Consider the following 14,174-nt stretch of genomic DNA (forward strand, 5'->3'; position numbering starts at 1 on the left):
ACAGAAAAGCAGTCTGTAAACCCTAACCTACAGGGAGTCCTGCCTGCCTGTCTGGCTGCCTGCCCTGTCTCTGTCTGAAAACCTTTCTGTCTGTCTGAACACCTGTCTGTCTGTCTGAAAACCTTTCTGCCTGCCTGCCTTGTATGCCCTGTCTGTCTGTCTGACTGAAAACATTTCTGTCTGTCTGTCTGAACACCTGTATGTCTGTCTGTCTGAACATCTGTCTGTCTGAACCCCTGTCTGTCTGTCTGTCTGAACCCCTGTCTGTCTGTCTGAACCCCTGTCTGTGTCTCTGTCTGTCCTCAGGGCTGGTGTCTTGGCGGTTGGTGGTGGACCGTCTCTCGGTTCTGTCCCTGCGTGTCCTCGTCTCCCTGCAGCGCCTCCAGTTCGTCCTCTGGTGGATCCTGGAACTGCACATCGTCAAGATTGTCTTCTCGTACATCATCTGGGTCTGTGTGAAGGAGGTCTGTCTGTCTGTCTGTCTGTCTGTCTGTCTGTCTGTCTGTCTGTCTGTCTGTCTGTGTTACGAACGTGCTAAACAAACCAGGCTCGTCTACGGCTACTAAAGGTTAGCATAGCCGTTAACAAAAAAATCCCTCTGCCTTCTTTTCCCTACGTATTGTGATCAATCTGAGTGGGATCAGAGAATGTCTAATAAGGGGAGAACTTCCGGCTTCTAAAAAAGCCTTTTAAAATGTCAATGACGTCATACACATATACAGCCAGAGATACTGCTTTACGGCAAGCTCTGAGTCACTTCCTTTGTTCTTTCGAGGCATCGACAACACAGCTAACAGGTTAGTCTCTCCCTGTTAATACAACACAGCTGATAGGTTAGACTCTCCCTGTCAATACCTGGTGTGTGTTGAACCTGTCGGTCTCTCTGCAGGTGTGTGTGTTGAACCTGTCTCTCTGCAGGTGTGTGTGTTGAACCTGTCTGTCTCTCTGCAGGTGTGTGTGTTGAACCTGCTGTTCGTGCTGTGCGTTGCCGTGGCGTTGCCCTGCAGGTCGTGGCGCCCCTTGCTGTCAGGAGTCTGTACTGTTTGGACCTGTGTGCTGACCGTCTGTAAGATGTTGTACCAACTCAACGTTGTCCAGCCAATCAGATACTCCGCCAACTGCACAATGGTAACCATGGCAACAACATCATACCTATCTGTCTGTCTAAAGTCTAGAAGTTCAGACTGAAGATTCACGATTCACGAAACTGTTTCAGAATGTTACAGGAAAAGGTTGATGCTTATCAGCTGGTCAAGTTAGCTACAAACTATAGAAATGAAATAGATGGAGCAGTATGTGGTGGAGAGAGCTAGAGAGAGGCTGGAGAGAGGGAGCAGTATGTGGTGGAGCGAGAGAGAGAGAGAGCAGTATGTGGTGGAGAGAGCTAGAGAGAGACTGGAGAGAGAGTGAGCAGTATGTGGTGGAGCTAGAGAGAGACTGGAGAGAGAGAGCAGTATGTGGTGGAGCTAGAGAGAGACTGGAGAGAGAGCAGTATGTGGTGGAAAGAGCTAGAGAGAGACTGGAGAGAGAGAGAGCAGTATGTGGTGGAGCTAGAGAGAGACTGGAGAGAGAGAGCAGTATGTGGTGAAGAGAGCTAGAGAGAGACTGGAGAGAGGGAGCAGTATGTGGTGAAGAGAGCTAGAGAGAGACTGGAGACTGGACTGGACTGACGTGCTGACGTGTACGGCAAGCGTATTGTCACTTCTGGTGTTCTAGTGTTCGGTTCCAAACGCTAGTTTGCTGCTCCAGCAAAAACTTACTCAACTCTGCTTTATTGTCTAAATTAGCGGATATTTGCCTGGATTGCATTTTAATTACAATTGTTCTATTCAAGCACTTATACTTCGCTTCCCTTACAGCGACTGCCTTGCTGATCTTACAGTTGTCAAAACGCTGTTGGCTACTTTAGCTTAGCCATTAGCAATGGATAATTCCTCTACCTCTCCTGCGCTCTCTTGCGTTTAGCTATTCCTCTGCCTCCTTTAGTGATAACGATACATGTAATAAATGTAGTATATTCGCTGCTCTGGAGGCAAGGCTTAGTGAGTTTGGCCCGCCCCGCGCCGAGAATCATATGCTTCCGTAGCTAGCCAGCGCCACGTAATTGATGCGGGCCAACATACTGTAGCCTCTGTAGCTTCTGCTAGCTGTCCCCCGGCAGACCCTGAGCAGCCGGGTGAGTGGGTGACTGTCCGAGGGAAGCGTAGCGTTAGATCTAAACCAGGGAGTGCACATGATGATGGTCGCTCTAAACCGGAGCATCTTCGCCTCTCTAACAGTTTCTCCCTTCTTGGTGATACACCCGCTGAGAAGCCAATTCTGGTTATTGGGAGCTATACTGCGACATGTGAAGCCGGCGGCTCCAGTGGCTACAGTACCCGGTCATACGTGTCCCCGGGGCTAGAGCGGGCGATATAGAATCCCATCTAAAGCTGCTGGCTAAAAGAACCATAAATACAGTAAGATCATACTTCACGTAGGGGGTAATGGTCGTACATCGGAGATCACTAAAATTAATGTTGAGTCACTTTGTGCATACGCAAAGACAATGTCGGACTCAGTAGTTTTCTCTGGACCCCTGCCAAACCTGACCAGTGATGAAATGTACAGCTGTACATCATCCTTCCACCGCTGGTTGTCGGGGTGGTGCCCAGCTAATGATGTGGGCTATGTGAATAACTGGGGGGAGCGTTCTGGGGAAAGCCTGGTCTGATGGAGAGAGACGGCATTCATCCCACCTGGGACGGAGCCGCTCTCATATCAAAAAATCTGACTGAGTCTATTATCGATCATAAACTATGACAACCCAAGTTTGATATTAGTAATCAGAGGTGCAGTGCTACGCGCCCCTCTGTGCTTCCGTTGGAGCAGTCGCCCACTCATAGTCTAATAAGCACGGTGTCTTTCCCCCGACTCAGATCGGTTAAATCAAAGGTAAACAAAAGATGCGCTATACTTAACAACCTATTTACAATTAAAACGACTGCAACGATAGAACAAAATAGGAAAATTAGATGTGGACTATTAAATATTAGATCTCTGTCTTCTAAAGCAGTATTGGTAAACTATTTGATATCAGATAATCAAATTGATCTATTCTGTCTTACTGAAACCTGGCTGGGCCATGAAGAATATGTCTAAATGAAGCCACTCCTCCCAGTCATATTAATACTCAAATTCCTAGAGGCTCAGGCCGAGGAGGGGGAGTTGCAGCCATCTTTGAGTCAAGCCTGTTAATTAATCCTAAACCTAAACTAAATTATAACTCTTTTGAGAGTCTTGTTCTTAATCTTCAACATCCAAAATGGAAAACATTACAGCCAATTATATTCGTTGTTATTTACAGGGCTCCAGGTCCGTATTCTGAATTTTTATCTGATTTCTCAGAGTTTTTATCATGTTTAGTCCTTAAATCAGACAAAGTACTTATTGTAGGTGATTTTAATATCCATGTGGACGTTGACAATGATAGCCTTAGCACTGCTTTCAACTCATTATTGGATTAAATCGGTTTCAGTCAGAGTGTGCACAAGGCGACGCACTGTTTTAACCACACCTTCGACCTTGTGCTGGCATATGGTATTGAAATTGAGGATTTAATAATATTTCCGCAGAATTCGGTATTATCAGATCATTCTTTAATTACTTTCGAATTCTTACTACCGGACTATACTAAATTAGATAAAAACTTCTACACTAGATGCCTATCTGACAGTGCTATAGCTAAATTTAAGGAAGATATTCCAACAGCATTTGACTCTTTGTCATGCCTTAACATAACAGAGGACCTTTATGTTAACCTCAGTCCCTCTCAAATTGATACATTTGTAGACGGTGCTACGACCTGCCTACGGACGACTTTTTAGACTCAAAAAGAAGATGATTAAGCAAAGGTAACTAGCACCTTGGTATAACTCCCAAACTTGCAAATTAAAACAAATCTCGCGAAACCTCAAAAGTAAATGGCGTTCCACCAAAGTGGAAGAATCTCGTTTGGATTGGCAAGAAAGTCTCAAAACCTATAGGAAGGCCCTAAGAAAGGCCAGATCAGACTATTACTCATCACTAATAGAAGAAAATAAGAACAACCCAAGGTTTCTTTTCAGCACTGTAGCCAGGCTGACAGATAGTCACATCTCTACTGAGCCATCTATTCCTCTAGCTCTGAGTAGTGATGACTTCATGAGCTTCTTTAATGATAAAATTATAACTATTAGAGATAAAATCTATCACCTTTGCCCTCAACTTCTAACGGTTCACCTTTAAACGCAGGACCGCTAGAAAGAACGACTATTCCCGACATATACTTAGACTGCTTTTATCCTATAGACCTTCAACAATTAATGTTAAAGATATCCTCAGCTAAGCCATCTACCTGTCTCTTAGACCCCATCCCAACGGAACTAAGCGTCCAAAGAAGCGCTACCGTGGTTAACACTTCATTACTAGATATGATCAATATGTCCTTATTAACAGGTTATGTACCGCAGTCATTTAAAATAGCTGTGATAAAACCTCTTCTGAAAAAACCCACCCTGGATCCTGAGGTCTTAGCAAACTATAGACCTATATCTAACCTTCCCTTTCTATCCAAGATCCTTGAGAAGGTAGTTGCTAATCAGTTATGTGATTTTCTACATAGCAATAGTTTATTTGATGACTTTCAATCAGGATTTAGAAAGAATCATAGCACAGAGACAGCAATGGTGAAAATTATTAATGACCTTCTAACCGCTGCAGACAAAGGACTTGTCTCCATTCTTGTTCTACTAGATCTTAGTGCTGCATTTGACACTATTGACCATACCATCCTGTTACAGAGACTGGAACACTTAGTTGGCATTAAAGGAATCACACTAAGCTGGTTTAAGTCCTATTTCTCTGAGCGATCCCAATTTGTTAACATTAACGATAAACCCTCCAAGCACGCTAAAGTTAGCCATGGCGTTCCTCAAGGCTCAGTGCTTGGACCAATTCTATTTTCCTTATATATGCTTCCTCTAGGTAATATTATTAGGAAACATTCAATTAACTATCACTGTTACGCAGACGACACCCAATTATATCTGTCAATTAAGCCAGACGAAAGTGGTCAGTTAGCTAAACTTCAAGCGTGTATTAAAGATATAAAATCCTGGATGACCCACAATTTCCTGATGTTAAACTCAAACAAAAGTGAAGTTATTGTGATGGGACCAACGCACCTCTGAACTTCATTATCTAAAGATATAGCTACTCTGGATGGTATTGCCCTGGCCTCCAGCACTACTGTCAGAAATTTAGGAGTTATTTTTGATCAGGATATATCCTTCAATGCCCACTTAAAACAAACCTCAAGAACAGCCTTTTTCCATCTTTGTAACATTGCCAAAATTAGGAATATCCTGTCTCAAAAATGATGCTGAAAAACTAGTCCATGCATTCATTACTTCCAGGCTAGACTACTGTAATTCCTTACTATCAGGTTGCTCAAATAAGTCCCTTAAGACTCTCCAGCTGATCCACAATGCTGCAGTACGTGTTCTGACGAGAACTAAGAGAAGAGATCATATTTCTCCTGTATTGGCTTCTCTGCACTGGCTTCCTGTGAAATCTAGGATTGAATTTAAAATCCTCCTCCTGACCTACAAAGCTCTAAATGGTCAAGCACCTTCATACCTAGAAGAGCTCTTAGTACCTTATTGTCCTAGTAGAGCACTACGCTCCCAGAATGCAGAGCTACTTGTGGTTCCTAGAGTCTCTAAAAGTAGACTGGGGGCCAGAGCCTTCAGCTATCAGGCTCCGCTCCTGTGGAACCAGCTCCCAATTTGGGTTTCGAGGGGCAGACACCATCACCACATTTAAGAGTAAACTGAAAACCCTCCTCTTTGATAAAGCTTATAGTTAGGGAGTGAGGAGTTGCAGCGTCTGCCTAACCCGGACCATCTGCTCCTCTTCGTAGTCATCAGTTTTATTTATTATATAATCATTAATATAGCGAGAGTAGAGGGAGGCAGGCCAGTACAGCCCGATCCGGTTGGGGAGAGTTCTAGCCCGACCAGGCATCTCTCTTTAACCTGCCTCTCTTAGTTATGCTATTATAATTCTAGACTGCCGGGGAAGTTCCTTCCTTCCTATGACACACTGAGCTGCTCTATCATCTCTGTTTCCACTTGTTTCCTTTTGTATGCATCCTGTCCCAGAAATTCTTGTTACTAACCTAGCTCTGCGGAGTTTACTCCCCGGAGTCGAGTCCTTATGTTTCTTCTTTGCAGAGCTACGCTCTGCAATTCTCTGCAATTCCCGGCCGCGTCCTGCTGCGTCCACTGCATCCACCCATGCTCTGCAGCGCCACGCTACATCCCGCAACGCCCTGCTGTGATGTTCATACGCACAGAGTAGTCAGGATCCGGTATAGGAGACTGCACTACTCAGTATGACACGATGTGCCCTGCTATGACATGAACTTCCACGATGACTTTCGAAGTCATTGTTCCATTATCTTTTAATGTGACTATTATTTGCCACTGTTCATCACACCCCCAACCGGCCCGTCAGACACCGCATACCAAGAGTCTGGGTCTGCCGAGGTTTCTTCCTAAAAGGGAGTTTTTCCTTGCCACTGTCGCAATAGCCACTGCTAATGCTTGCTCTTGAGGGAATTACTGTAAATGTTGGGGTTTTGGAATTTATAGTTATATAGTATATAGAGTGTGGTCTAGACCTACTCTATCTGTAAAGTGTCTCGAGATAACTCTGTTATGATTTAATACTATAAATAAAATTGAATTGAAATTGAGAGAGAGAGCAGTATGTGGTGGAGCGAGCTACAGAGAGACTGGAGAGAGAGAGCAGTATGTGGTGGAGCTAGAGAGAGACTGGAGAGAGAGAGCAGTATGTGGTGGAGCTAGAGAGAGACTGGAGACAGAGAGCAGTATGTGGTGGAGCGAGCTAGAGAGAGACTGGAGAGAGAGAGCCTTGATAGAAAAAGCAGAGAATTGGAGAATTAACAACATTGTTTTGTCTCATCTCTACGAGAAATGTAGTTGTAGCAATGATATCATTATCTTCATTCATATTTAAGATGCTACAAATGATATCCAGCTACAAACAAGCCTGAAAAGTCTGAAGTCTAGAGCGTGGTTTCTATGGAGATGATACAGTGTCTCGTCTGATTGGTGGAAACCGGCAGCTTTCAGAACGCTGCAGACCGGAGACTCTCAGGGAGACAGAAATTTAAACTCGTCTCTTCCACAATCTTTGCTCTGAACTGGACTTAAAGCCGCCAAACGCCTGCACAACATCTCACACCCATTGTCCCCCTTTTCCAACTGCACCTCTCATCTACCTGTCTGTCTCTCTGTAGCCAGGTAACTCCAGTACTGACCTGTCTGGCTCTGGACTGTACTCTGGTCCCATTGACCCCGCCCAGTGGGTGGGGCTTCGGAAAACGGACGGGAAACTGCTCGACTACCTGCGGGTGAGAAGTAGCGCTGCAACGATAACCATTATCTTCAGGGTGGATTCATGTGGAGATTAATTCATACAATAACCATTATCTTCACGGTGGATTCATGTGGAGATTAATTTATTGGTTGACAACTAACCCATTCATCTCAGCAGCTGTAGTGAGAAGTCACATGACGACACAGATAATACATCATCATGCTAACCTTTCTCTGCAGTCCAACCTGACGATACTAGCGCTGTTAGCCTTCGAGGTAACCGTCTACAGACACCAGGAGCTTTACCGTCTCCGCCGTAATGAAGTCCCGCCCCCTACCAGAACGCTGTTTCATGACATCACCAGGCGTCACCTGGACGACGGTGTGCTGAGCTGCTTTAAGTACTTCCTCAACTACTTCTTCTACAAGTTTGGACTAGAGGTGAGACTCTAATTAGCGTAATTAGCTAGTCTGACTTGTTATTATTGTGGATATTTAGAGAGCCCTAGTTTAAAGGAACACGCCGACTTATTGGGACTTTAGCTTATTCAACCTAACCCCCAGAGTTAGACAAGTCCATACATACCCTTCTCATGTCTGTGCGTGTTGTAACGCTGTCTGACGGCGCCAGAGGCATCAGGCCAGCACAGATCCTGCAGGTAACTGGTTCCAGTAATCCTACTGCTCCGAATAAGTGACAAAATAACGGCTATGTGTCATGTGACCTTGTTTTTTGTACACGCTGTGACTCTACACATCACAACATGTAAATAGGAACATTTTGCCGTTATTTTGTCACTTATTCGGAGCAGTAGGATTACTGGAACCAGTTACCTGCAGGTTCTGTGCTAAGCTAAGCTACCGGTGGAGCCGTCAGACAGCGTTACAGCACACACTGAGATGAGAAGGGTATGTATGGACTTGTCTAACTCTGGGGGTTACGGTGAATAAGCTAAAGTCCCAATAAGTTGGCGTGTTCAAACCAGCCAGAATGTTGTCCCCTGTTGTCCCAGTAAGTTAAATGGTGCAGTGAGAGACGGGCCTGGCACTGCGACACTAGCAACAAGCTAAGCTCTTCCTGTATGCTCCTCCTCAGACCTGCTTCCTGTTGGCTGTGAACGTGATTGGTCAGCGGATGGATTTGTTTGCTGTAGGCCACGCCTTCGGCCTCATCAGCGTCCTATCACAGCGCGACAGGAAGCACATCGCTGCTGTGTGGCACAAGTACTGCTACTTCCTGTCGGGGCTGTTGTGTTTCCAGTACCTGCTGTGTATCGGATTCCCTCCGGCTGCCTGTAAAGGTACTCACCTGGTGCTAAGCTAGGCTAACAGTCTCCTCTGCTTAAAGTCGTTGTGCTAAGCTAGGCTAACAGTCTCCTCTGTTTAAAGTCGTTGTGCTAAGCTAGGCTAACAGTCTCCTCTGCTTAAAGTTGTTGTGCTAAGCTAGGCTAACAGTCTCCTCTGCTTAAAGTCATTGTGCTAAGCTAGGCTAATAGTCTCCTCTGCTTAAAGTTGTTGTGCTACGCTAAGCTAAATATGTGCTACACCTCTTTGTAAACAGATGGAACTGTTTAGTTTTTTTGTGATTTTGATAATTGAAAAATCAGAATACATTTGGTGAAACGCTGCGTAATGATTTCATTATTGACTAAATCAGAACATTTTGGGTTAAACAGCTTTTGACTAGATCAGAACATTTTGGGTTAAACAGCTGTTGACTAGATCAGAACATTTTGGGTTAAACAGCTGTTGACTAAATCAGAACATTTTGGGTTAAAACAGCTGTTGACTAAATCAGAACATTTTGGGTTAAAACAGCTGTTCTGAATGTTTCCAGATTATCCGTGGAGACCTCCCAATTCCAACATGGACTCCAACGTGGTGAAGTGGCTCTTCCTCCCTGATTACATGACCCCCCCGAACCCACTCTTCCTCCTCTGTAAGAGCATCACAAACATTTATCTGTCTGTCTGTCTGTCTCTCTGACTGCCTGTCTGTCTGACTGCCTGTCTGTCTGTCTGTAAGAGCATCAGAAACATTTTACGTTATTAGAATAACAACTGACAGAAGAGCCTGTCTGTCTGTCTATCTGTCTGTCTGACTGCCTGTCTGTAAGATCATCAGAAACATGTTACGTTATTAGAATAAAAACTGACAGAAGAGCCTGTCTGTCTGTCTGACTACCTGTCTGTCTGTCTGACTGTCTGACTACCTGTCTTTCTGACTGTCTGTCTCTCTGACTGCCTGTCTGTCTGTCTGACTACCTATCTGTCTGTCTGTAAGAGCATCAGAAACATTTTACTTTATTAGAATAACAACTGACAGAAGAGTCACAGCTGCTGACTTCATCCCAACATCTGTTTCAGGAGACTCAGAACGAGACTCCATTTGCTTTTGTAAATTCATACATTTTGGTATTAAACTCACAGAATCTTTATTTAAAATATTTAACTCCAAATAGAATTAGAAACCAAAGAGTTTGGATGAATCAAAACTATTTCAGATTAAAGTGAGAACATGAGAATGTAGTCTGGAGATCTGCTTTTAAACAAAAGTTCAGAAATTACTTTTTTAGGATTTAAAGGGAGATTTGATGATAAAAATGTGATGTTTAAAGCTGCGTCTCACCAGTGGGATGTAGAGAAATGTAAATAATGAGCTTCCTGTTGGTTCCGAGCGTCACTACTGCTCGCTCTGCCACTCCCAGGTTTCAGGAGTGTCGCGCGAGGGCCAGCGGGGGGTTAAGAGAGCCTTGCTGCAACCACTGAAAGGTAAATGAGACCACCGTGTGATCCATCACACTCCATATCAACACATTCCCTTCTGCTTGTCACTGTCTGTCTGTCTGCCTGTTGTATCTATGACTACCTGCTATCTGTCTGTAAGAGCATCAGAAACATTTTACTTTATTAGAATAACAACTGACAGAAGTGCCTGTCTGTCTGTCTCTCTGACTGCCTGCCTGTCTGTCTGTCTGTCTCTCTGACTGCCTGTCTGACTGCCTGTCTGTCTGTCTGTCTCTCTGGCTGCCTGTCTGTAGGACTGCCTGTCTGTCTGTCTGTAAGAGCATCAGAAACATTTTACTTTATTAGAATAACAATTGACAGAAGAGCCTGTCTGTCTGTCTCTCTGACTGCCTGTCTGTCTGTCTCTCTGTCTTCCTGTCTGTCCGACTGCCTGTCTGTCTGTCTCTCTGACTGCTTGTATGTCTCTCTGTCTGACTGTCTGTCTGTGTGTCTGTCTTACTGCCTGTCTGTCTGTCTCTCTGACTGCCTATCTGACTGCCTGTCTGTCTGTCTGCCTGTCTGTCTGTCTTACTGCCTGTCTGTCTGTCTGTCTGTCTTACTGCCTGTCTGCCTGCCTGTCTCTCTGACTGCCTGTCTGCCTGTCTGTCTCTCTCTGTGTGTAGGTCTTACTTGGACATGATGAAGTTGATAATCTTCAGCTACATGTTCTGGTTCGTCCTCACCATCATCTTCATAACCCAGAACCACCAGGGTGGTGGGGGGCGCCGCGGGGTGGTGAGCGCGGGGAGCGCCGGGGGTGGGCGGAGACTTCCTCACACTAGACAGGGCCCCAAAACCAGGGGGGGAGGGCCCACACAGAGGGGCGCCCCCCCCAAACCCCTTGGTGTCTGTAAAAACTTTTTAAGAAAGGGGGGGGTGACCGTTCCTGTGAGCTCTGCCTTTATCACCACTAAGTTACACGTCTCTGCTGATTGGCTGATCAGCTGTATGCAAAAAAAAGAAAAAAAAAATTTCTACTTCCTGTTCAGGACAGATCGTATCTTCTGTGTCCCTAGTGGCGTGTTTCTACTTCCTGTGTGTGGATTTCAGAAAAATCCATCCTGTGTACTGGGATTGTCAGTGCTACTGTGTCATCAAATTAATGAATTCTGTCGGGAAGAAGAAGAAAAATGTATGTGTATGTATGTGTTGTGTGGATATATATATGTATATATATGTGTATGTATGTGTATGTATGTGTGTTGTGTATGTATATATATATATCTATCTATCTATCTCATGTATGTGTGTATGTATATATATATGTATGTATGTATGTATGTAAAATATATATATATATATAAATATATAAGAAAAAAAAAAAAAAAAAAAAAAAAAAAATATATATATGTGTATGTATGTGTGTATATATATATATGTGTATATATATATATATATATATATATATATATATATATATATATGTATGTGTGTGTATATATATGTATGTGTATATATGTATATATATATATGTGTATATATATATGTATATATATGTATGTATGTGTATATATGTATGTATATATGTATGTATGTATATATGTATATATATATGTATATATGTATATATGTATGTATGTATGTATGTATGTATGTGTGTATATATGTATGTATGTATATATATATGTATGTATATATGTGTGTGTATATGTGTACTAAATACTCAGTCACATGGTCAAAAACTGTCTCTGTCTGTCTTTCTATCTCTGTCTGTCTCCACCTGTCTGTCTGTCTGTGTCTAACTGTCTGTCTGTCTCTGTGTTTAGATCTTGGCGTGTGGTTTCATTAAGTCCTTGGTCTTGAACCACTGTTGGCTGATTCAGCTCTTCAGCCTGGCCTGCACCATCAAAGGATATACCAAACGTAAGTTTAAACATAAACCTGTCTGCCTGTCTGTCTGTCTGTCTGCCTGTTGTTTAAGTGCGGTGTCCCTTCCTGTAGCGGAGCAGCAGAGCAGTAAACAGTGTGAGTTGCCTAGCGACGAGGCCGGCATCATCTGGGACGGAGTGTGTTTCTGTTTCCTGTTGCTGCAGAGGAGAGTCTTCAGGAGTCAGTACTTCCTGTATGTGGTGCTGGACCTCCAAAATACACAAATACTGGCTTCCAGGTACACACTCACTCATAAACACACATTAACACACACAGACACACACTCAGGATGCGGCAAAGTAATAAATGCCCATCTTGGCCGGGTGGCGATGTTGCTGCGGCCTCTCGGGCGTATCTCCTCAAGTCTGGAGAGGATTGCTGCAGCCATGGAGCGTGGGCCTCCTCCCCCCACTCCATCTCCTCCCCCCCCTGCTCAAATCACCAGATTATTTTTTGTTTATTTATTTGATTAGGACAATGCACATTAATGAACATTTCTGTAAATGTGCCAGTGTTAGCCAGTCGGCAAATTTTCAACTGTAGTCCTAGTTGCATGCATGTCTTTATGGTGGGAAGAAACCGGAGCACCTGGAGGAAACCCACGCAAGCACGGGGAGAACATGCAAACTCCACACAGAAAGGCCCGGGACGACCTGGGTTCGAACCCAGAACCTTCTTGCTGTGAGGTAGAAGTGCTAACCACTGAGCCACTTTACTGCTCTAATCCCGCCGGAGTATCCAATCCCACCGGAGTTCAACATCACGTCTCCTTAAATCCTCTAATATTTCCTCATTCATGTCATCAACACATCCATGATTCATGGAAATGTGTAAAACACAACAAGCCACAAAGCATGTCAGGTAAATTATTAATATTTTACCTGATGAAGGTCTGAGACCGAAACGTTGTATTTTTCTTAATAAATGATTGCTTGCGTAATTGGCAGTGTGCGGGATTTTCTCAAAAAAAATTTGATCTGCTACTTTTGATCATATCCTACACACCTGCCTGACAAAAGAGGTGTGCAAAAAAGCTTTCCTACGTGAGGACTGTACTGTAAAGTGCCTCCTGACCTTTCCAAACACCTGAAGCGGATTTTCAGTAATATTTGTCCTTGTAATTATGTATGGTTTGCAAAAATGATAACTGCTGTGTCCGTGTAGATGAGAGAAGCAACGTGTATGCGCGTTGTGCGCACGCTACATTATGGCCAAGCATGCACCCCTAAAACAGCATCTGAATAATGTGCCACTGACTTTAGTCTAGCACCACTGACTTTAGACTAGCACCACTGACTTTAGGCCAGTTTTTTCCTGGTCTGTGCCAGAATTGTTTTCTGAAACTGCAAAATAGCACCAGGGAGCGCAGGTTCATTCCCTAATTTACCGACGTGAGTCTGTGGAGGGAAAAGTCTGCTGTGTGTCGGGTGTAAAATAGGAACGATACATGCGTCTGTGTACAATGGCAATTGAGCTGAGTGCAAGATAGGGCCCAGAGTCACATGATGCTAAGGTGTGTGTGTGGGTGTCTCTGTGTGTGTGTATGTGTGTATCTGTGTGTGTGTGTGTGTGTGTGTGTTGTGTGTGTCTGTGTGTGATGCAGGGGTGCGGAGCTCTTCGAGGCGTCCACAGTGAAAGCTGTCAGAGCGAGACTGGAGGTGGAGAAGATGTCCATGGACCTGCTGAAGAGACAGTAAAGATGTTTTGTCCAGCGTAGTCTGGAGTTTCTCTTGCTCACATGTTGCACCAACAGCAGATTGTCAGATGCGTTCTCACTTCCTGGAAATCCTCCACTTGGTTTGGGCGAGGGGTGGAGCCTCGGTAGACCGTCCCGGAGGCAGGACATGACTCAGCAGATTACACTGCAGTCACGGGAGCTACTAGAGTTACTAATGTGGTCATAAACAACCGAGTCTCTTCTGAATCGGTATGATAATTTCTGTCATATCTTACAGACAGAAGTTCCCATAGGGTTTCATGGGTGTCTTTGTCTAAATCAACCTTCTTCTTCACCCTTTGATATTTGTATTCTAACAGAGCCAGCCGCCTGATGAAAATGTCATCAACACACCCACTCCCTCGCTGTGAATTTTCA

General features: G+C 44.2%; 1 protein-coding gene across 1 annotated transcript in view; it reads left to right on the forward strand.

Annotated features, from left to right (window-relative positions):
• The window catches only part of LOC120552148 (piezo-type mechanosensitive ion channel component 2-like), an 81,149-nt gene that overhangs the window by 49,144 nt on the left and 17,831 nt on the right, over positions 1 to 14,174 (forward strand). Inside the window, 10 exon segments of the mRNA XM_039789920.1 lie at positions 307 to 464; positions 952 to 1,128; positions 7,346 to 7,459; positions 7,665 to 7,865; positions 8,521 to 8,725; positions 9,262 to 9,388; positions 10,834 to 10,945; positions 11,977 to 12,073; positions 12,152 to 12,317; positions 13,683 to 13,772. Coding sequence (XP_039645854.1) covers positions 307 to 464; positions 952 to 1,128; positions 7,346 to 7,459; positions 7,665 to 7,865; positions 8,521 to 8,725; positions 9,262 to 9,388; positions 10,834 to 10,945; positions 11,977 to 12,073; positions 12,152 to 12,317; positions 13,683 to 13,772 — 1,447 coding nt within the window.

This window comes from Perca fluviatilis, chromosome 22 (assembly GCF_010015445.1).
Source record: "Perca fluviatilis chromosome 22, GENO_Pfluv_1.0, whole genome shotgun sequence".
Taxonomy (NCBI): domain Eukaryota; kingdom Metazoa; phylum Chordata; class Actinopteri; order Perciformes; family Percidae; genus Perca; species Perca fluviatilis.